Raw genomic sequence first — 19,619 nt, forward strand, 5'->3', positions numbered from 1 at the left:
CCCTCCCTCCCCTGCGTTCGCCCAATCAGCGTTGCTGCCCGCTTCCCCGCCCCCTGTACAGCCTCGGCCTAGCGGCTGCGCTGCCGCAGCAACAACTCGTAAGCCGTCCCTCCTGCGCGCTTATTTCGCTCCCCCCCCCCCGAGCCTTGCCGCTCACAGGCCGATCACGTTGCTGCCGTCGCACAGCACTCCAGGGTTAGTGTAGCCGGGATACTGAACAAGGGCGGGTGGCGGTTGGCAGTGGGGTCCGGGGCGCCGCGCGGGGGCGACGCACACGACGCAGGTGCGCCGGCATGGCGCAGTCGTGGACGCGGGCATGTGGGCTCGACGGCGCCCGCGGCGGGACGGTCGCGGCGGGACGGTCGCTCGGTAGCAAGCCGCCCCGTTGCTCCTCCTGGCTGGTCGCCACAGCCACTCCGAATAGGCGCGCCCTCGCGCCTGATGCCTGCGCATGCGCCGCACCTCGCAGATGTCCTTGTTGGGGTCGATCCCCGACCACCCCTGTGGCTGCAGGGCGCTCCTGAGCCGCTCCAGCGCGGCGCCCTGCGACTGGGCGCCCGCCGGCCTGGCCGCGACAGCCAGCGAGATTGCCAGCAGGGCCAGGGTGGCGCGGCCGGCCGCCATGGGCCCTCGACGTGCCATCAGCCAGAAGGCTTGGGGGTCTGCAGTGTGGACGGCTACAGCGACGGCGGCGAGCGGGCGCGGGCGCGTTGTTGGCCGCTGAAGCCCGGCGGGTGAGGTGTGCGTGCCCGTCGGGCTCGACATCGACATGTTGAGAACCGCTGTGCCGTGCGCCGTAGAATGGCAGTGATGTGAATAATTTTGTTGCAAGCACCCTTTTGAATGGGCCTGCTGGCAGCCACTGGCCACAACAGCGATCAAAAAACGACGGACGTATCCGAACCATCTGCATCACCGGTGATGTCATATCTCAAAGAAGTACTAATACCTCAATTGACACTCACTGTGTGGATGAAGGCCTGGATCTGCTCCGCGCGCCACCTGCGCCGGGCTGTGCCGCGGGGCCAAGCCAAGAAAGGCTTATGACGCGTCTATCGGGGTGTGCATAAAATCTAATACTCCCCTGTAACAATGTGCATGATCCTTTGTTACTGTGTCTGGGTTAGGGACGCCGTATCCACCCTGTCATACCGCACACGGTATTGTTGCTTGGCGTGCGTGTACGGTGATTATAATGACATGGAAGTATCATAACTGATATATTCGTACATATTCATGTCTGCTGCCCTCATTTTGCAAGTGCGAACACGTCATCTCGTCTGCTCATCTGTGGCACTCCCCTGCGGTTGAGCCGAGGCGAACATGAGCACCCCTCGCCCAACGGTGTCAGTTCTGCAGCCGTGCAGCCCGTTAGGTTGTGTGGATATTGAGGCAACGTTTAACACTGTTGTCAGCAGTGCTGTCGGAAGGGTGCGTGCCATGGGGTTGCGCCGGCAGCCTCACCATCAACAAGATCCTTTGTCTCGCAAGCGGCAGCCATATGGTGCTTGTATCCAAGCACCCACATTTCATATGGAGGGGGCATTGGATGCAGAAATCGGCGCATCCGTCGACAGCAAATGCTGAGCACACCTAAAGCTCATGCAGTGCTAGTGATTATGCATTGCTGGGCTGTGAGTAACAGTCGGCGTGTTGCTCGTACGGCCAGGCTGAGCGTCACAATTTGATACAAGTGGTATTTTAGACATCACCAAGACCTGCTGACGATGCCACGCAATAGTGGGCAGGTCCTGCGCGCTGGGGCATGGCATTCCGGACTCGGCAGGCAGTGGTGTGTCTTGTGGCGACTGCCAAACTAGCAGCAATCCACTATTGGCAGGTCAATGTACATAGCATTGAGTGACGAAGCATCCCTTATCATGCAAGCAGAGACGGGTACTCAACTGCTCGTTCCCGTGTGGCGGCAGGGCAGCGCAGGGGACAGCTGCCACCCAACGCAGCGGGTTTGAAATGCAACAGTGAGTGCATCACATTTCATAAGATAGCTTGGTCATCTCTTACTCTCACGAGGAGCTGACAGGATTGTGAGGTTGGCGAGGCGCAACGCAGCGCAGCGCCTGTCTCACCAGGTGCTGGTGGGTCAACGCAGGGTCGTGACCAAACACTTATTCAGAACAATGCGCCAGCAAGTGTGTCGATGAACGTGCTCACATGCCTTGTTGTAGCCTTGCTGGTCTATAGGGACGGACTGGTGCACGACCAGCGCGCGGCAGAGCGCGCATCGATCTACAGTGGTGCTGTTTGAATTGTTCTGGCAAAGTCATGCCGCCAAAGGACTTATTATAAGACGACTGAGGTGTCAAGAGGGGTGCGTGAGTGAGCATGAGCAGCTGCGCTGTGCTCCGTCTGCCATCAGCACGCCTGCTCATGCTGTGTTTGCTGGCTCTGCTCATGCTGTCGTGCTGCGCTCCCCAAATCGATGCATGCACCACCCCCGCTCGCTTCGGCAGCAGGCAGTTTTGCAGCCAACGATGGGTGTCCCGCAGTTGGGGGCTCGTGCACGCCACAATGTGCGGCTGTCGCTTGCTTTCCGCGCGCTCGACGGCGTCGCGACGGGAATCTGGGGAGGGGCTGTTCTCTCCAACTACATCAGTCTGCTCTTTGGCAGCACTCCGGCCGGGAATCAGGTGTGCTACCACGGTGCAAACTTCATCGGGTGCCTCGCAGCGTGCAGCCTACGTGCGCTTGGGCGCGCTCATGTAACTGCTGGGCGTCAGCAAGCTGCACCCCATGTGCGCTCATCACAAGTGTTGCTGCCCATCCCCCACTCTGTTGCCAACCCAGGAGGTGGGCGTCGCTCAGGCGGTGCTAGGCACAGCCCTGGCCGCAACCGCCGTGCCACGTGAGCGTGGCGGCTGCGCAAATACGCACATGCATCGACCACGCAGCCGCATGTGTGCCGGCCTTGCTGCGCATGCCCTCGCATGGAGGCGCATGCAACAGTTGCTTCCAGCTCCTCCGCCCCGCATGCTCGCAGTCGGATGGCTGGCCGACAAGCTGGTTCCTCGCCATGTGGTCTTGCGGGCCGCCGGCGCCGTATCCCTCCTGGCGACGATGGCGACGCTGCGCGCGCTGGCCGCGGGCGAGGCCCAGCGGTTCAACCTGCTGTGCGTCGCGCTGGCGCTCTGGGGGATGGCGCAGGTGCGGGCAGGCCGCCGGGCATAATGAAAAGGCAGCTGCAGGCCGTTGCTCTGTGGCCGCTCGCCACGCACACCGTGCATGCGACCGCAGCAATGGGGCTACGTTGTTGCAAGGGTCTGCTTGAATTCTCCTCCGTCCACCGTTACCCTATCCATTGCCTCAGGGCTCAGGCCCCGTCCTTGACGCGCTGTTTGCGGACTCTGTGGCCACCGGATCGCGCGCCGGCGTCTACACGGCCAACCAGATTGCGGGCTTTCTCTCGCGCGCCGTCGGGCCACTGCTCTCCGCGTGCCTCTTCGCGCGCGGCGGCAACCAGTGGTCTTTGGCTGTGCTTGGCCGGGTCATGCTGGCCGGCCAGCTGATTGCGCTGGCGCCCTCCTGCCTGATGCTGTTCTTCCTCCCGTCAGACCTTGGCGCAGAGAGTGAGGGCCTGCACGCCGCGGTGGCTGCGGCAGCGGCGCCGGCTTTGAGTTGGAACGACCGTGGTTCGCTCGTCGCCGCAGCCAGCAGCCACGATGCGCGCAATGGCAAGGCCAGCCAGTGGTGTGATGAGAGCCGGCCGCTGCTGGCTGGGGAGCCTCGAGGGCTGCGCAGCTCATCAGATTTTGGCCACGGGAGCGTGGAGGCAGCTCAGAGACAGGCTGCACAGCTCGATGACTGTATTATGGATCCTGGCCAGCAGCAGCAAATGCAACAGCAGCAGGAGCAGCGTCGTCATCATCATCATCATCAGCAGCAGCAGCAGCAGCAGCAGCAGCAGCAGCAGCAGCAACTGCCAGGGGAAGATGCGCCCGGCAGCAGCCGTAGCATAATCAGTGACCAGGTGGGGGGCACCGCACCCTTCCTGCTTGGGGCGGTCGGGACAGCAGACAAGCACGTCGAGGGCACGCCGAGCGGTAATAGCGTGACCGTGTGGCGTATTGGCACAAGCGATGTCGAGCAGCCTGCATCCCTGAATGACGCGGCAGCTGCAGAGCAATTAGTGGGGCTGGACACTGTAGGGCAGCCGGTGAAGCAGCTACCAATCAGCAGCACCGGAGCGCCAGGCTGCGCGGGTGATGGGACTGACCCGCAAGCCAGCGGCTGGCTAACGGCAGCGGCTATTCCACCGGTGCTGGCGGTGTCGGACTGTGTGTCTGGTCTAGCTTCTGGAATGACGATCTCGTTCTTTCCCATCTTCTTCAAGGATGAGGTGCGCTACTTTCCTTGCGGGCGCTGTCCTGCCGTGGCGATGGAAGGCCGGCCGTTTCGCTACCGCATATGCAGTCAGTGAAAAGCGCACTCGTGCATTAAAGCTCGGACGGCAGCGGGCGCACCACTCCCATCCTCCCTCCTTGCCCCTTGGCTTCTCTTCACTGTCCTGCACCTGCCTACCAGAGTGCTGCACGGCAGGATCGGCACCACAATTGCTTCCCTCCATGCAAACCCGGCAGGTTGGCTTGAGACCGACGTCGCTCTGCTTCCTGCTAGCAGTGGTGCCGCTGGGCCTCACCCTGTGCAGTGTGGCCGCGCGCGCCGTCAGCCGGCGCACCGGCCGGGTTCAGACAATTGCCGCGTTCAAGGCGACAGGTGCAGGGCCGAAGGGCGAGGTTGCATGGCCACGCTGTGGCTGACCTGCTGAGCGGCAGTCAGATTTGCAACACGTTTGCGCAAGACGGCGCACCAGCGGACACCACAGCCAAGCAGAGGGGGTTACATTCAGTATCAAGGCACCACCTAATGTGCACACTTTATTTTGTTCCCTCTCTTTGGCGCCCATCAGGCATCAGCCTGCTGGTCACAATTGCGGCGCGCCGCGACCTCTGGCGGCGGCCCGCCCTGATGCTGCCCATCTACGTTGCGCGGACATGCCTCATGAACGCCACCCCAGCCCTACAAAAGTCGATTCTGGTGGGCCGCATGTTTGCGTGTTTGAGCCGGGATTTTGCATGGGGCCTGCATGTCACTGCCACCGCTGCCTTGGCCGAATTGTCCCATCTCCTGCAGGGATGCGGGATGGAGGCCACCCCACCCAAGCGCTCTACTCCCGTTCCCGCTGGCACCCAACACCTGCTAGACGTGCGTCGCCCGGCTGCCCGCATGTTGCGTGCCCCGCCGCACAGATGGACTACGCCCCAAAGTCCCAGAGAGGCCGCTGGAACAGCCTGGACGCGGTCACCTCTTTTGGCTGGAGCGGGTCTGCCCTGGTCGGCGGCTACGTCATCCGCTGCCACGGCTTCGACGCGGTGTTCTTGTGACCGCGGCCATGCAGACGGTGTCGCTGCTGCTGCTGTTGTCGCTAATGCCGCTGGTGCCACGCCGCGAGGTGTCCGTGCGGGGCGGCGAGGCCTGAGTGGCGAGCTGCCCCTTCAACCACTGCTGCTGTGTCACACACTCGTATTCAAAGCGCCTGCCTGCCCACGTTGACATTATTTTGGGCTGCAGATTGGATAATTCTGTTTCAAGTAACAAGATTTTTGTCGAGCATGCGTTTGTATTGTTACAGGATGACTGAAGGCATTTCGTTTGTGTGAGCAAAACAACGTTTCCAGTCGCCAAAACCTCTCTTGCAGCTGAGATGAGAAACACTCGGCAAAACAGCGACAACAGCAGGCTGGTTCCAACAGGCACACAGGCTGTATGTTGAGGTGCAGCTTGGCGATGGATGCACGCCAGCTCGTGGGCACTTCCATGAAAGCCGACCACCGCTCCAAACAGGGCTTGCACTGGCGCTGCAGTGCCCCGACACCCTCGCAGGCATCCAGTAACAGTTTCGAACAACATGCACAGCCCATACCAAGCGGGCACATACACTCGCCAAGATGTTGCCACCCATGGCCACTGTTACCGTTCAGATGTGAATGACAGTGTTTGCCACATGCAAACAAAGACGGTGGGAGGCGCCGAGCAACTGGTAGCAGCTCCAATAGTGGGGCCCTGACGGCGCCTGGCAGTCCGTCCAGCCAAGGCAACGTTTCAAGGAGCTGCCTTCTTGACCTTGGCAGTATCCGCCTCCTTGGGCTTGCTTGCCGGCTTGGCCTTCAGCTTTCCCGCAGCTGCCAGGCGCGCTGCCAGCTTGATCTGATGCCCGATCTCGCGGTTGATCCGCGCAAGGTGGGTGGCCCGGCTGGCGAGGGCCGCCTTCTTGATGTGCTTGCCAATGGCCTGCACGGCGTCCAGGCAGAGGAAAGCACACCAATTAAATATTTTGGCCTGAAATCAGGAAGAACGGGCCACAGGGTTGACTGTAACACCCTGGACACCTTCCCAAGGTCGGATTTCACTGTTGGCGAGCCCCCCCCTGCTCGCAGGTCCGCCCGACCGAAACCCCACGCGCCTGGTTGATCTCATCAAGCTGTGTAGGCGCCGGCAGCGCAGAGCCGTTGCTGCTGCTGCTGGTCACGTTGCGCGGGGCAAACTGCGGCGGGGGAAGAGGGCGTTGCGTGGCACGGTCGGCGGTCGGAGCGGCGCTGACGCGCTGACGGAGCGGACGGCCAAGCGCATCAGCCCACCTGCACGCGTGACGGTCGGCCGAAGGCGCCGCTCTTAACAACAATAGGTGCTCTGGCGGCGCACAGCATGATGGCGGAGCTGCTGCGTGTCGGACGTCGTGACGAGGCCGTGCAGGCCCTGAGAAGTTTCGAGCGTGCGTAAAGGTGTGATATGGCAAAGGGCCACACAACGGAGTGAAGTATGCCTCAGCCAACCTGACAATCAGATCAGGTCGTCCTGACTAAGAAGCGAGACATCAGATTTTGCAGCTTCGCACATCCGATTGCGATGCCACTGCGTACATACGGTATTCTAATCGTCACGTACGCTGCACATTTTGTACCTCCCTAACAGCCGCTGTCCCAGCTCAACAACACCGCTGAGCCTGGCTCAGGCATTCCATACGGTAGCGCCTATATGGTACTAATAGCACGCGTGAAGTGAACATGATACATACAGCATCCTCAGCTGCGTTGCTGGTAAGCACGGGTGACATAAACGGTGCAGGGGCTCCGAAAGCGGGTCGGCTCGCTCGCGCCGCGCCGCTCCCATGTGGCGATGTCTGAAAGCCGCCGGTGGCCCTCCGCCGGTGCGCCCCTGAAGGTCCCCAAGGTGCTCTCCAGCCGCTTTCACGCCACGACACGAGGCAGCGGAAGCTGCGGCGCCGGCGCGCCAGAGCCACCCGCCAAGCGACAGCGGCGCGCAAACGGGCCCGGAGACGCTGCCGACGATATTGCAGAATGCAGCCGTCGCGCGCTGTCGGTCTACCGCACTTTCCCGACGCAGCAGGCCGCCTTTGACTTCTGGGATGCGCAGCCGGCGCACCACGCCCACCTGCTGAGGACGTTTGCGGTCGAGTGGGACGCGAGCGGGCGGCGGTCCTTCATTGTGGCTGCCCCGGAGCGGTTTTGGGCGGAGTACCGAGCGCTGCCACATGCGCAGCGCAACCACTATGAGGTGCGCCTGGCGGCGCAGCAGCGGCTGCCCCACATCGGCCCACTGCCTTCCCCGCGTGGACGGCGGCGCGGCTGATTCGCGCTTGAAGGATGCCTATGCTTGCAGCCACACGCGCCGCATCCCTCTCCAAGGCTCCTAATGCCCGAACCCTGCGAACCCCGGCCTCCCACCCCAGATCATCCGTGAGCGGTGCCCCTGCCACCTGTACTTTGATCTGGAGTTTGTGCCGGCGCTCAACCCCGGGGTGGACGGCGGAGCGCTGGTGACGCTCTTGACCCAGGAGGTCGGAGAAACCCTGAGGGTGAGTGGGCCGCCCGTCTGCTGCCGCCCGGGCCGTGTTATGGCCCGGTGCAGCCTGCTGGACGCCGTCTGCGCGCGGGGCAAGGGACGGTGTTACCTGCAGGGCCGGATGCAGCGGCTGCAGGCGGCAGCCTGTCAGGCGGCGGAGGAATGACTCGTGAGAAGTTGTGGGAGTGCGGCGGCCGGCCTCTGCCCGGGTGCTGTGGTCTACCTCTACATGGATATATCCCTAGGCAACGCCAGCGCCCGATCCTGCGGTTGCAGACACGGCATAGCCCTGACTGCCTCCCTCTCCTGCCGCTTTGAAGCCTGCCGTCGCAACCCACCAACGCCTGCCTGTTTTCCGGCCCCACCTCGACGACTGCAAAATCCTCAAGCCACCACAGAAGCTGGTTTCCGGCCCCACTTTGACGCCCCCAACAACCCCAAAATACCCGCAGGACGTGTATGATGCTGTGCTGCACCCCAGTATGGTCCTGGAGCTGGACTCGTCGACGCCAGACAAGTGGTCGCGTCACCTGGTGGTCCGGCTGCCGGGGCTTGCCTTCGCAGACAATGCGCACGCAGGTGGGCGCCCGCGGCGCTCGCCACCCAAATCGTGGTAAATGTACGGGGTCGAGCACCTGCTGGTCAAACATCGCGCGCATGCAAGAGCAGGGTTTGCCTCGCTTTGCTTGAAGCCAGAGCGTGCAGCAATACCTTGTGCTCCCGCCTTGCCCGCGCGCAGGCGCGTTCGTTCGTTTGGTGGTGCTGCGCATGCTGTGCAAGGCGCGACACAGCACGCGCCACGCCGGGCTGGTGGTCGCGGCCAAGGGGGGCGGCGCCACGCTGGCGGTGGACATGGGGGTGTACACGCGCAACAGGTGGGGCTGGTGCTTGCGGGGATGGACGGCTTGCCTCAGTGGCAGGGGGAGCAGACCAGCTGCGGGCAGTGGTGCATGTGGGGCACTCCCGCGCGTGCTTGTACATTAGGGGGAGAATTTGTGTGTGTATGTGCACGTGTGTTTGTGTGTATGTATGTGTGTGTGTGTGTTTGCGCGCGCGCATGCACGCAAGCTCCATAAGGCATGCTAATCAAAGTTATACCGAATGGTTCTCATACGCGGAGTCATCGAGAGCCTCCGCCATCGCGCTGCAGCCGTGCTGGCACCCCCCCCCCTCCCATACAAACCTCGCAGGGCCTTCCGACTGCACCTCTCCAGCAAGGCGGGCCGCGACGCCCACCTGCGCGCCACCCACCGCTTCGGCGGCGCGGCTCGCGACCCGCGCGAGTTCTTCTTCGACAGCCTCATCTCAAACACGCCCTTCGGGCCGTGCCGGGCGGCCTGGGCGCTGCTGCAGCAGCAGCAGCAGCAGCAGCAGCAGCAGCAGCAGCAGCAGCAGCAGCAGTGCGGGGACGAGCCGCTGGCGCCTCCGACGACCAGGGTCGCCTGGCTGCCAGCCCACCGGCTGGTCCGGTCCGGCGGCGGCGACGGCGGCGCGGCAGGGCGCAGCCTCTTGGGACGGGCGCCGCTGGGCCCGCGGCAGTACCCACAGGACTCGCACCCAACCGCAGCACCAGAGCACGGCCGGAAGCCCCACAAACAAAGCGAGCTCGTGTCTCAGCTGGCGCACACCACCGCCGCAACACCAGGGCCGCGGCCGCGGCCACGGCCGGTCAGCCTTCTGCGCTGCGAGGGCGTTGACTGGGAGCCGCTGCTAGAACAGCTGCCACCCGAGTGGCGGGGCATAACGGCGCTGCACCACTCTGTCGCGGCGCCTGCGGCCGCGACGGGGCCCGCGGGACAGCGGCAGCAGCAGGGCCGCGCTTGGGCAGGTGCTGGCGCCGGCGCCGGGGCATGGCAGGACGCGTCGGAGGCGCGCGCGGCGCCGTCGCCGTTTCCCGCTGTGGACGCGTTTGTTGAGTCCGTGTGCACGCAGGTAGGCACGCGCGACGCGGCCGCCGGTGCACGGGGCGATGCAGTGGTGGCGCGTGGAGACACCGCGAAGCGACGGCCCGCAAACGCAGGCCCCTCGGAGGGCGGCTCAATCCCTGAACCGAGCCGTGATGCAAGCCAGCTGCGCCTGCCGCTCACTCGTCCTGCCCGTCCGTCCCGCCGCGGCCTGCGGACCCCTTCTCAGGGCGGGAGCCAGGGCCGCGTGCGCAGCTGGGTGCACAGCCGCGCGGCCGCGGGGCTGCTGCTCAACGTGCGCGACAACCGGTGGTGCGGCAACGTGGGGCGCCCGCACCGCAGCAACGGGGTTTACTACGTGGTCGACCTCGCGGGCGGCACTTGGCACCAGCGGTGCGCGGGCGGAGGGCCGGGGGTGGCTGCGGGGTGACAGGCTTTTGGACGAGTGTGTGCGACACTGGCTGACCAATCGTCGCCAAACAGCTTGCGCGGATGGGGCCGGCCGGGGCGCGACGCGGGCAAGGTGGAGGCGAGGCGGGGCGTGTGGTGAAGGGCGTGCGCCGAGGGGCAGCAGCGCCGCACCACTCGCGCCCGCCGCCTTGCTCACTCCTCACCAGGCGCTCTGCACGTGTTCCGACGACCCCTGCGCGTGCCGGTGCTCCCCCCCCCCATCCCCAGGTGCTATGACCCGGAGTGCAGGGGTTACCGATCGGAGTGCATGCCGCTGCCACTGGACATCTGGGAGCGCTACCGCGAGGCGGCGCTGACGGCACAGCAGCAGCAGCAGCAGCAGCAACAGCAGCAACAGCAGCAACAGCAGGCCTGGGGCTGCCACCAGCAAGGCGCAGTGGCGTCGGGTGATGGTTGGGCAGCTTCAGGCAGCGGAGGCAATGGACAGCAGCAGCAGCAGCAGCAGCAGCAGCAGCAGCAGCAGGATGAGGACGAAAACGCGGCATTTTTGCAAGTGCTGGAAGAGTTTGAACGCCAGGCCGCCGCACACGCGTCCCCGACCTCATGCCATGGGAGGCTTCGCGAAACCATTGGCGCTGCGGCCGCCGTCTCGGGACCCTCCGTTGCAACGCCGCCCCCGCCGGCACCGCCTGGGGGCCCCTGCGCACCAGCCTGGCAGTGGGCGGGCTGCTGTGCGCCGAGCGGCAGGCTGGGGGCGCACGGCGGTTGCGGGGGCATGGATGGATGCGGCGGCGTCACCGGCGTTGATGTCACCAGTGGTGACGTCATCATGGAGGCCGATGACGACACCTGCCTCGAGCTGCTGCTGCAGTACGAGAGGGGTGCTGCTGCGATGCCTGCCATCGGTTGACACCTGTGACAACCCCGGGGGGCGAGGGGTGACTGAATATTTTGGTCGGGCATGCAAGTTGTCTACAACCGCTCGCGATTGTTGAACGCACAGGGAACAACGCGCGGCAAATTCTGGACACCTGCACTGCTGATGTTATATGAGTTGACCCCTGGGTGCAAGTCTTACTGGAGTCTTACTGGAGTCTCTCGATACATCATTGACACCCTATTGAACGCTGTGCGCTGCACTTGCACGGGATGCGCAGGCTGACCTCATCTGTCATTGTCACATTGCATTATGCTTCCAGCTCTACCCCACAGGGCCTTCGACTTGCTGCGTGGCCTTCGTCTGGAGGTCTTCAACCTCTGCTTTGCTCTGACCCACCTGTAATGCTGCAAGGTGCTTCACTGGTCAGTGTGCAGTCCTGCCTGAATGAACATTGTGCATGGTGCGATCAGCATCGGCCCATGCCTCGGCCCATGCCCAGACAGCTGACTGAGCCCTGAATGAGCTCGAGGCTTCCCAAAGCGTGCAAGTTGGTGAGGCAGGGTTGTGCTCAGCCGGACTGCGCAAATCTGCGCCTGCGGTCGGTTGCAGATCATCATCAGTGGTGCCTTGGCCCGCCACGGGCATCCTGGGTCCCCCCAGCCGCTGCTTGCTGAATATACTTGAGGATATTGACTCATCACACAGATCAACGTATGACTTCATTACCTTGTGCGCTTGTGGTCCCAAGCCACCAAACTTCACTGAGCACTTCCGTGCCTACAATGAGCACGCGCCAGGGACATCGTCCAGGCGCAACCAAATTGGACACTGCAAATAGAGCTGAGCCTGACAGGGGAAGGGCAACGACCACAACTTGACACGTGGGCATGGGAATGGCACATCAGTAGGGAGGGCACAAGAGGACGGATGGAAAGTAGGGGAGCATCAGCATCAGGCCGTGGAGCGCGGCCCAGCTCACAAGCAGCGCGCGCTGGCCGATCAAGACGTCTGCTTTTGCAGCAGCAGCGCGGCGCACGGCGGGAACATGAGGGTTGGCAAAACTGGGACGCGCGCATGCTGGGCCGGGCCGAGATCGACGTTCGGTATATACCTGTGAGTGCATGATCAAGGCCGCTCAGTGCTGCGCTGGAATGCGCGCCCAACAACAGCCAGGGTGAGGCCCTAATGGCAAGTTTCAACTTGGGATGTCGCGCCAAGGGCGCTGAAGCGAGGCGCGGTGGGGGCGGCCCTGTTGGCGGGGGGTGCACCAAGCCTCGGAGGGCGGGAAAAACGGGGACGACGCCCCAGGTTTGAAGGATGAGGCAGAGTGGAGAGGGGCTTTGGAGCGCAGGTCCGGCCAGGATCGGCGCGCACATGCGCGGCCTCAAGGCAGTCGTCTGGCCGCCCCAACCGCGGCTCAAGCTCAAAAACGCGCTAAGCAGCGCCGCGCAACCGCGGGCAGTTCGGAGTGAGCCACTGGGACGCATCAATGTGAATTGAGGGCTTGCCTAACATGCGGCGCAGCACCTGGGGCCTTCACAAGAACGCACAACAGGCTGCTGCCACCCACGCCTGTCTTGCCCTTGTGTGCTGTGTGATCTGCAAAATCAGGACCTCAAAAACTAAGGGCCATCGACAGGACACAATTCTGGGCCGGGGAGGCGTCTCAGGCAACTTCCTCAGTCCCGCTTCCCGTCGCCGTTGCCGTTCGCGCGACCGCCGCCGTCGCTGTCGCTGCCGCTCTCGACCGCGCCCGCGAATTGCGTCAGCAGGCTCGCGGCCAGGATCACGCCGCCGCCGGCCCAGCCCCAGGCGCCCCAGCGCTCCCCAAGGAACGCATAGGCCATGAGGGCGCCCAGCACAGGCTCGAGCGAGTAGATCATCGCCGCGTCCGTGGACGACACATCCTGGTGGGGCGATGGGGGTTTGTTCCGGGGTTGACGCTTGCTTGCGTTGCTGCATTCCTGCACTTCGCGGCCCAGCGAGCGTTTTACTCGCTGGGCCGCGGCCGAGCGCCAACCCGTACCTGTGCGTCAACGTGCCAACGCAGCCGGCAACGGGCAGTCCAAGGGCAGCGGCGCGGGGCAATGCCCCAGGCCCATGGGCCCCTGTGCGCCCTGATTGCGAGGTGCCTATAAGCGGCACCTAAGCAGCGCCACAAATCACGGCGACAGGGTTGGCAGGGGCCGCGCCCCAGGCAGCTTCCCCTCAAGCCCAAAATGCACCCTCCCGCTCGCCCCACCCACCCCACCTGCAGCGCAAAGAGCTCGATCAGCAGCACCAGGTTGGTGCTGAACAGTGCCGTGTAGAACAGCTGCTGCGCCGTCCGCACCGCCTCCGCCGCCTCCGCCGCCGGCACCGCCGCGCCGCCACCCAGCGCCGCCGGCAGCGCCGCCTGCCAGTCGTGCAGCAGCTCCTTCAGCCCGGCCGCGACGGCCCCGAAGTCGCCCGCGCGGAAGTGCATGACCGCGGCGGCGCCGGCCGAGAGCGTGGCGACGGTGAACATGGCCACGGCCATCAGGGGCAGCTCGCTCTTGGGCGGCAGCCGCCGCATGTTGCGCTCGGCGAAGAATATCTGGAAGGCGAAGAAGACGGCGCTGGCGACGGCCCAGGCGTCGCCGACGTTGGGGCCGCCCAGGCTGCTGCCCTCCTCCTGCGGGGTCGAGCCGGATTTGGGGTTCGAGGTGAGGGCCTCCAGCATCCGCAGCGCTCGCGGGCGGCTAAGGGTGTGACAGGTGTGCCTGCTGTGCGTCCAAGCCTCAAGGAAGCGTGCCCTGAGCGCGCAGCAGGCGGCAGGGGTAGGCTTGCCAAGCGCAGCAGCGCAGGCGGCAAACGCCAAGAAGCGATGAGACTGCATGATGCTCCACAAGCTCCCCTGCACCACCATCGTGGCCCAAAGGTGCTGGTGGCTGCAGCACTCATTACTATGGCGCCGCCGCGCCCCGGCTGCTCACCAGCATGCCCGTCCCGACGAGCGCCGCCGCCGCGCAGGCCCAGACGATGGGGCGAATGTGCTGCCCGTTGAACGCGCCGATTACGGGCACAGCGAGCACCGTGAACGTGGACAGCAGGGACGCGCGGGATGCGGACGTGCCGGCGAGCGCCAGCGACTGGAGGGGGCAGAACGGAGAGACCGAAGGGGTAGGTGGGTGAGGGGCAGGGAAACGTGGAGGGCGTGGGGCGTCTGGGGGGCAGGAGGTGGGGAAGATTTGTGGACTGTGGAAATACGGCGTGGCTGGCGGCCATACGCCTGGCTGGCCGCCAGGGCAGTCCGCCCAGGCGCAGGGAAAAGGCGGGGGCAGGGGATGCAAGGGGCGGGGCGCAGCACAGGGGGGGCAGCGCCCTGTGTTCAGCAGGGACCGCCGCTGCAAAATCCCCAGCGGCGCCGACAAGCAGCGGGAGCGCACGGCACAAACAGCCGCGGCCTGCCTGCTCAATACTGAACGCCCTTGGATTTTTGCCTGCGGAGGACCTGAGGGTGTTGGGCCCCTCGCACCTGCGCGATGTAGCCGGCCGCGTACCACACCCCCACTTGCACGCCCGCCTTGAACACGCGTGCGTCCGGCTTGAAGAAGGGCGCAAACACGGCGGCCGCCAGCGCGAAGCGCAGCGACATGAAAATCGTGGTGTCAGTCATGGTGGCCTCGTTGGCCGTCTTGACCACCATCCAATTGGATGACATGATGAGGGTCCTGTTGATGGCGGGGAAGCAAAAAGGCAGGCGGCGTCGGCGGGGCAGGCGGGTGGAGCGCGTCCCGCTGAGGTGGCGCGGCTGAGGATGCTCCTACGCGCGAAGGTGGCGCACGCTGCGTGCGGAGGGCGCCAAGGCGCGTCCGATTGCGTTGGGCCCGGTGCACCCTGCTGCGCATCCTTGCTGCGCACGGGTTCAGCGTGTTTGCAGCCAACGGCAGCGGCCGGCAGCGCCACTCACATGATGTTCAGCAGGATGAGGCCCCGCATGCGGCCGTCTAGTTTGAAGGGCAGCTTCTCCAGTATGCCTGCCAGCGGCCCGCTCGGCGCGCGCTGCACCTGCCGCCCGCGCGCCTCCCCCGCGCCCGCCGCCGCGGGCCGCGCGTCGCCCAGGGCGTCGGCCAGCGCGGCGTTGGCGCGGAGCTGCAGCTCCAGCTGCGCGGCCTCATTGGATTGCGCCTCCTCTTCCTCCAACGACGCCAGGGACGCGACCGAAACTGACGCCAGCGGCGACGCGGCCCGAGGCGACGCGGGAGGGGCCTCCGTGCGCGTGAACGGCGGCGGGCCGGCCATCACGCGAAGGGGCGCGCGCCGCAGGGGCGCGGGGCATTGCGGCCGGGCCGATAGGGCCGGCGCGCGAAGAGTGATGCATGGCATCGTGTGGATGGATGCGCGCGTCAACCAACGGGGAAGCGAGTGACGCCGCTCCTATGCTAAGCCCCGACGAGTTGTGAATCTACTGAACACCAATGGAAAGATTCTTCGTCAAGTAAGCGCGGCCTCCTAGTGTTGCTGACGCGTGCCACAGGTCCCGACGCTTCACGCGCAACCCACGGTCTCGAGGCCTGACGGCTGTATATATTTGGTATCAGGTCAACTTTTCGCTGCGGTAGTGAGGTGCATGTGACCAGCGCATGCGAACAAAAAGGCGTGCTTGATGCGTGGCCGCCCCACGAGGGTTGGGATGTTCGACAAAAACAGTTGGCGACCTGCTTGATCTAATCTGAAATGCATTCAGAACTCTCCCGATAGCCGAGCCTGCCATATGTCCGCCCCGATCCCCGGAGCAACGCGACTCCACAGCTGCTCGTGCTGCCAGGTCGCCCTGGAAGTGGCATCACGTGCCACGTGGGCATCATGTGGCCATTGGCAATCGTCGTTCTATTACTCGCAGCTTGCACAGAACATTCGCCATGCATGTCATTGGTTATGTAATGAAACACGCACGGCTACAACTGGGCTTTGCTGCGGCATGCCCACGCTTGACGCACTCCGCCCGACCACCAGCGCGGACCCCCACCCCTGAGCGCTCAACCCATGTGAGCGCCAAGAGCAGGCGAAGCCATGCCACTGCTGCCCGCTATTTTCTTAACAGCGACGTCACCAGGTGCGTGAGCTTCGGGCCCTCCACTCCCTCCACCTTGTCCAGCAACCGCCCGTCCTGAGCGCGGGGCGACGGTGACCCATGGTGACTGACTGAGCCGCTGGATGCGTGTCGCACGAAAGACAACCAACGCTGAGCCTGCCGAGAGAAACCCCTGTTGGAATTTCGCCGCACGCCTGAGGACATGTGGCCTTGCAGCTGCAGCTGCTCGCAGGCTGGGGGCGGTTGGCCGCATCATGCGGCCAACCGCACGCATGAGATGCGGGCGCGCGTGCGTACAGATACGCACCTTATACATCATGAACAGCGGCTGGCAGCGCCCCTTGTGCTGCTCCAGAGCGGGGACACGGTCAACATTCACCTGTAAAGGTCGGGGCGGGGGCCTGGGTTGTTCTCGTGTGTGCGGGAGTAGCCTAAAGAGCCTCCCCAGCCACCACAAGACGCCTTGGGGGGCACCCCAAAACTCTATGCTGCGCTTGTTTGGCCCCAGCAAGAGATCCTGTTTCCATGATGACCAGGATCCTTCCCTGATTCACCTCACCGTGTAGAACTTGAGGGGCACCCCAGTTGCGCCGCCATCCCCATGGTCGAAATACAACTTGCGAAACAGCTCCTTGACAGCCTTGCAGGGCCCGGCCCAGTCTGCATACAGCTCCACCACCTGCAGCGCCCCCGAAGCGCCGTCCGCGACCTCACACTGCCACGCCTGTGCAGCACAGCGCAGCAGGCGCAGACCATTATGCAGGGGCGAGCGGCGAGCGGTGGGGCGCACGGGGATGTGTGCGTGGTGCAAGTCGCCAGGCTCCTCACGGGTGGTTGACAGCTTTTGAATTGCCCGTCACCAAGTCAAGCCCACCTCCTTGCTGCAGATGTCTGTCTGAAAGGTCATAGGTGCTGTGGCGGGCTGCGGCACCACGGGAGTGCAGCACCACCGCACGTGCTGCTGGTCAACCGTGCGCCTGCAATTCGCGCAGAGCGGGCCAGCTAGTGCAATCGAGCACCGAGTAATCAGAGATGTATCCTATCAATGATTGAAGACACGCAGATCGCACTGATGCAAGCGGGATCTACGGCAAACTCCGCCAATGCAACTGTCGCGGGCTTATGTTGGCGTTGAATCTAGCTGATACCTGAAACTTTACGATGATTGTCAGGACACTACGGTACTGCGCGCAGCAGACTTTGAACAAGCGCAGCTGGGGATGCCTACTTGATGACAGAGGCAGTCCGTGGGCCGGGCGCAACAGTGTTGTGTTTACGGCTGACGTGCTGGCAGGGCAACCCCATGGCAGGTGGCGAGCGACACAAATAACGGAAATTGCTGGCCCCGTGGTGGCAGACATGCTCTTTTGACGGCTTGACACATAGAGCGTGCCACTGCCGACGCACGCTCCTGTGGCCGATCTGCTTACCGTGTACAAATTGCCGCCTTGCCCGCCACTACCACTAATGTGTGTCTCAGTGGGGGATCTGCCTAAATCTCACTGTCAAGCCACTTAAGCATGGGTGTGCCAGGTTGTCCTTGCAGATACGGCAGCTGCCAGCTGACTGGCACTGTTCCCCACTCACCTTCACAGCCCACAGCTCATGGCTGCCTTCCGCCATCTACCGCTCTGCTGTCAGCATCGTTCATCAAACAGTCCTGGCAAGGACACCTGGCTGTAAACAGAGCTCTACGGCCCAGATCTGTACATGGGAGTGATGGGCGCAGCATGCGGCCACACCAGAAATGCCATGGCTGTGCAAACGTGAGCATTTGCACCATTGTTGCATGTGCGGACTGTTGGCAGAAAAATACATGTGTTTCCTGGACAGCCAAACCCTATCTGTTCATGTGCACGGGGCTGCTTGCATGGGCACGGCCAGTGGTGGGTGTGGGCCGTTTCGAAGTGAGATCGAGCTCTTCAGGAGCCGACATGTAAGTAGTCAAAACACCGGATTTGACCAAAGGCTGTGCAGTCTTGTCCTCACAAACCACGCACCCAGCCATCTTGAGTTGGCGCCTCTCTCAAATCTTCAAATCTGCTGTCCATCAGCATGGATGCACGTGCAGTCGCGGCTGGTTGCAGTTGGGTTGCAGCGCAGCTGCCGCGCCGTTCTTGTCTGCATGCAACCGCCATCCCCCACAATTATTCGGATGCCACTGAGAATTTGAGGCCTGCTCTAGGTGCAGCGAGTTTTAGGCGAGTCTACAAGGCGCACGAGATTGCCGCCTGGACAGTGGCAGCAAACCCGTGATCCGAGGCCCATTGGCACAAAAATGGCCGCCCGCGTGCTAGGTACGGTATCTGACTAAAGAGAGATGCCGTCGAGCGCGGCCTGTGCCCGCGACCGGGTGCATTTGCAGGCGTTGTTCATTCCCGATCCTCCTGTCATTGCGCAGGGACACTCGTTGGCGCTGGGATTGTCGCAGCGGGCGCCGTTGCCGCGAGCAGGTGGGTGCAACGCACCGCACCTGCCGCGCCTCGCTGGCAGGCCGCCGTGCAACATGCCTTCTGCTACGCTGCATCCCTGGCTCCCTGCTTACTCCACTAATGCCATTGCTCAGGTACTGTAAGGAGCGCAAGAAAGCGGGTGATCAAGTCGACGGTGACGGCCAGATCCAGATGCAGGAGCTCCCAGATCACGCTGCGGACGAGCCGCACGCCCCGACAGCCCACGCGGCCGGCGCCGCGGCCGCGGGCGCCGCGGCCGCGGCGGGCGCTGCCGCTGCTGCCGCGGAGGCGCCGCCGGCAGTGGATGCCGTGGCGGCGGTCCTCAAGGGGAACGAGGCCCTGCTTACCGCCAAGGTCCGCATAGGGGTGCTGATGGTCCATGCGCACCGCCCGGCGCCCTTTGCAACGGCCCTTGGATAAGAGATCACACAATTCCAAGCGGTGGGGGAATTCAGCAGTCCCGCATCACCGTGTTCGTGCTTTTGTAAGGCCCGATGGTAGCTGGGGCAGGGGGGCAATGAACACACAAAGCGCGTCTCTCATGCGAAGCCCCAGACCTGGGACGGTGTCGGGCACAGCATTTGAGGCGACCACACACACGCACATAGCGGCGTCAGCCATGCCCCTCTACTTTGTCGCCCTTCGCGCGTGACAGGAGCTTGAGCTGGTGCGGGCGCTGCTGCAGGAGGGCCAGGGGCATGTGTTTGAGGCTTGGCCCGCACCCGGTGAGCCACGGCGCCTCTGCCTCATCGGCTGCGGTGGCACCAGCAGCACCGGCAGTATCAGCAGCACCTGCAGCACCGGCAGCGGCAGCAGAAACGGCAGCAGCAGTGGCAGCGGCAGCAGCCGCAGCAGCACCAGCAGCAGCGGCAGCAGCGGCAGCAGCAACGGCAGCAGCAGTGGCAACGGCAACAGGCGCAGCAGGACGAGCAGGACGAGCAGCGACAGAAGCGGCGGCAGCAGCGGCAGCGGCACCAGCAGCACCAGCAGCGGCACCAGCAACGGCCGCAGCAATGGCAGTGGCGGCGGCAGCAGCA

General features: G+C 64.0%; 7 protein-coding genes across 7 annotated transcripts in view; 3 read left to right on the plus strand and 4 right to left on the minus strand.

Annotated features, from left to right (window-relative positions):
* Window positions 1-462: 462 nt before the first annotated feature.
* On the minus strand, window positions 463-624 carry MNEG_4908 (hypothetical protein; the record flags this gene model as incomplete). The annotated part of the gene is made up of 1 exon (XM_014046610.1): window positions 463-624. A coding segment is annotated over one exon (162 nt), but the record flags the coding sequence as incomplete, so codon positions are not given.
* Window positions 625-3,075: 2,451 nt separating this feature from the next.
* On the plus strand, window positions 3,076-5,399 carry MNEG_4909 (hypothetical protein; the record flags this gene model as incomplete). The annotated part of the gene is made up of 5 exons (XM_014046611.1): window positions 3,076-3,162; window positions 3,326-3,584; window positions 4,636-4,731; window positions 4,925-5,052; window positions 5,265-5,399. The coding sequence occupies 5 exons, from the start codon at window positions 3,076-3,078 to the stop codon at window positions 5,397-5,399; spliced, it is 705 nt and encodes a 234-aa protein (XP_013902065.1).
* A 718-nt stretch (window positions 5,400-6,117) lies between these two features.
* Window positions 6,118-6,722, minus strand: MNEG_4910 (hypothetical protein; the record flags this gene model as incomplete). The annotated part of the gene is made up of 3 exons (XM_014046612.1): window positions 6,118-6,306; window positions 6,464-6,559; window positions 6,654-6,722. 3 exons carry the CDS (start codon window positions 6,720-6,722, stop codon window positions 6,118-6,120), a joined length of 354 nt encoding a protein of 117 aa, XP_013902066.1.
* Window positions 6,723-7,079: 357 nt separating this feature from the next.
* On the plus strand, window positions 7,080-10,212 carry MNEG_4911 (Coiled-coil domain-containing protein; the record flags this gene model as incomplete). The annotated part of the gene is made up of 7 exons (XM_014046613.1): window positions 7,080-7,112; window positions 7,420-7,590; window positions 7,766-7,891; window positions 8,331-8,457; window positions 8,618-8,753; window positions 9,069-9,810; window positions 10,012-10,212. 7 exons carry the CDS (start codon window positions 7,080-7,082, stop codon window positions 10,210-10,212), a joined length of 1,536 nt encoding a protein of 511 aa, XP_013902067.1.
* Window positions 10,213-12,752: 2,540 nt separating this feature from the next.
* On the minus strand, window positions 12,753-15,420 carry MNEG_4912 (hypothetical protein; the record flags this gene model as incomplete). The annotated part of the gene is made up of 5 exons (XM_014046614.1): window positions 12,753-12,980; window positions 13,325-13,726; window positions 14,028-14,183; window positions 14,570-14,765; window positions 15,005-15,420. 5 exons carry the CDS (start codon window positions 15,418-15,420, stop codon window positions 12,753-12,755), a joined length of 1,398 nt encoding a protein of 465 aa, XP_013902068.1.
* Window positions 15,421-16,123: 703 nt separating this feature from the next.
* Window positions 16,124-17,036, minus strand: MNEG_4913 (Dynein light chain, flagellar outer arm; the record flags this gene model as incomplete). Its single annotated transcript, XM_014046615.1, has 4 exons — window positions 16,124-16,204; window positions 16,437-16,508; window positions 16,689-16,853; window positions 17,004-17,036. 4 exons carry the CDS (start codon window positions 17,034-17,036, stop codon window positions 16,124-16,126), a joined length of 351 nt encoding a protein of 116 aa, XP_013902069.1.
* Window positions 17,037-18,753: 1,717 nt separating this feature from the next.
* Window positions 18,754-19,619, plus strand: part of MNEG_4914 (UDP-sugar pyrophosphorylase) — a gene marked incomplete at both ends in the record, with an annotated part of 2,224 nt that continues 1,358 nt past the window's right edge. Inside the window, 2 exons of the mRNA XM_014046616.1 lie at window positions 18,754-18,936; window positions 19,238-19,307. Coding sequence (XP_013902070.1) covers window positions 18,754-18,936; window positions 19,238-19,307 — 253 coding nt within the window. The remainder of the gene's footprint in view (window positions 18,937-19,237; window positions 19,308-19,619) is intronic.

Source organism: Monoraphidium neglectum (genome assembly GCF_000611645.1).
Source record: "Monoraphidium neglectum strain SAG 48.87 unplaced genomic scaffold scaffold00706, whole genome shotgun sequence".
NCBI classification, from domain to species: Eukaryota; Viridiplantae; Chlorophyta; class Chlorophyceae; order Sphaeropleales; family Selenastraceae; genus Monoraphidium; species Monoraphidium neglectum.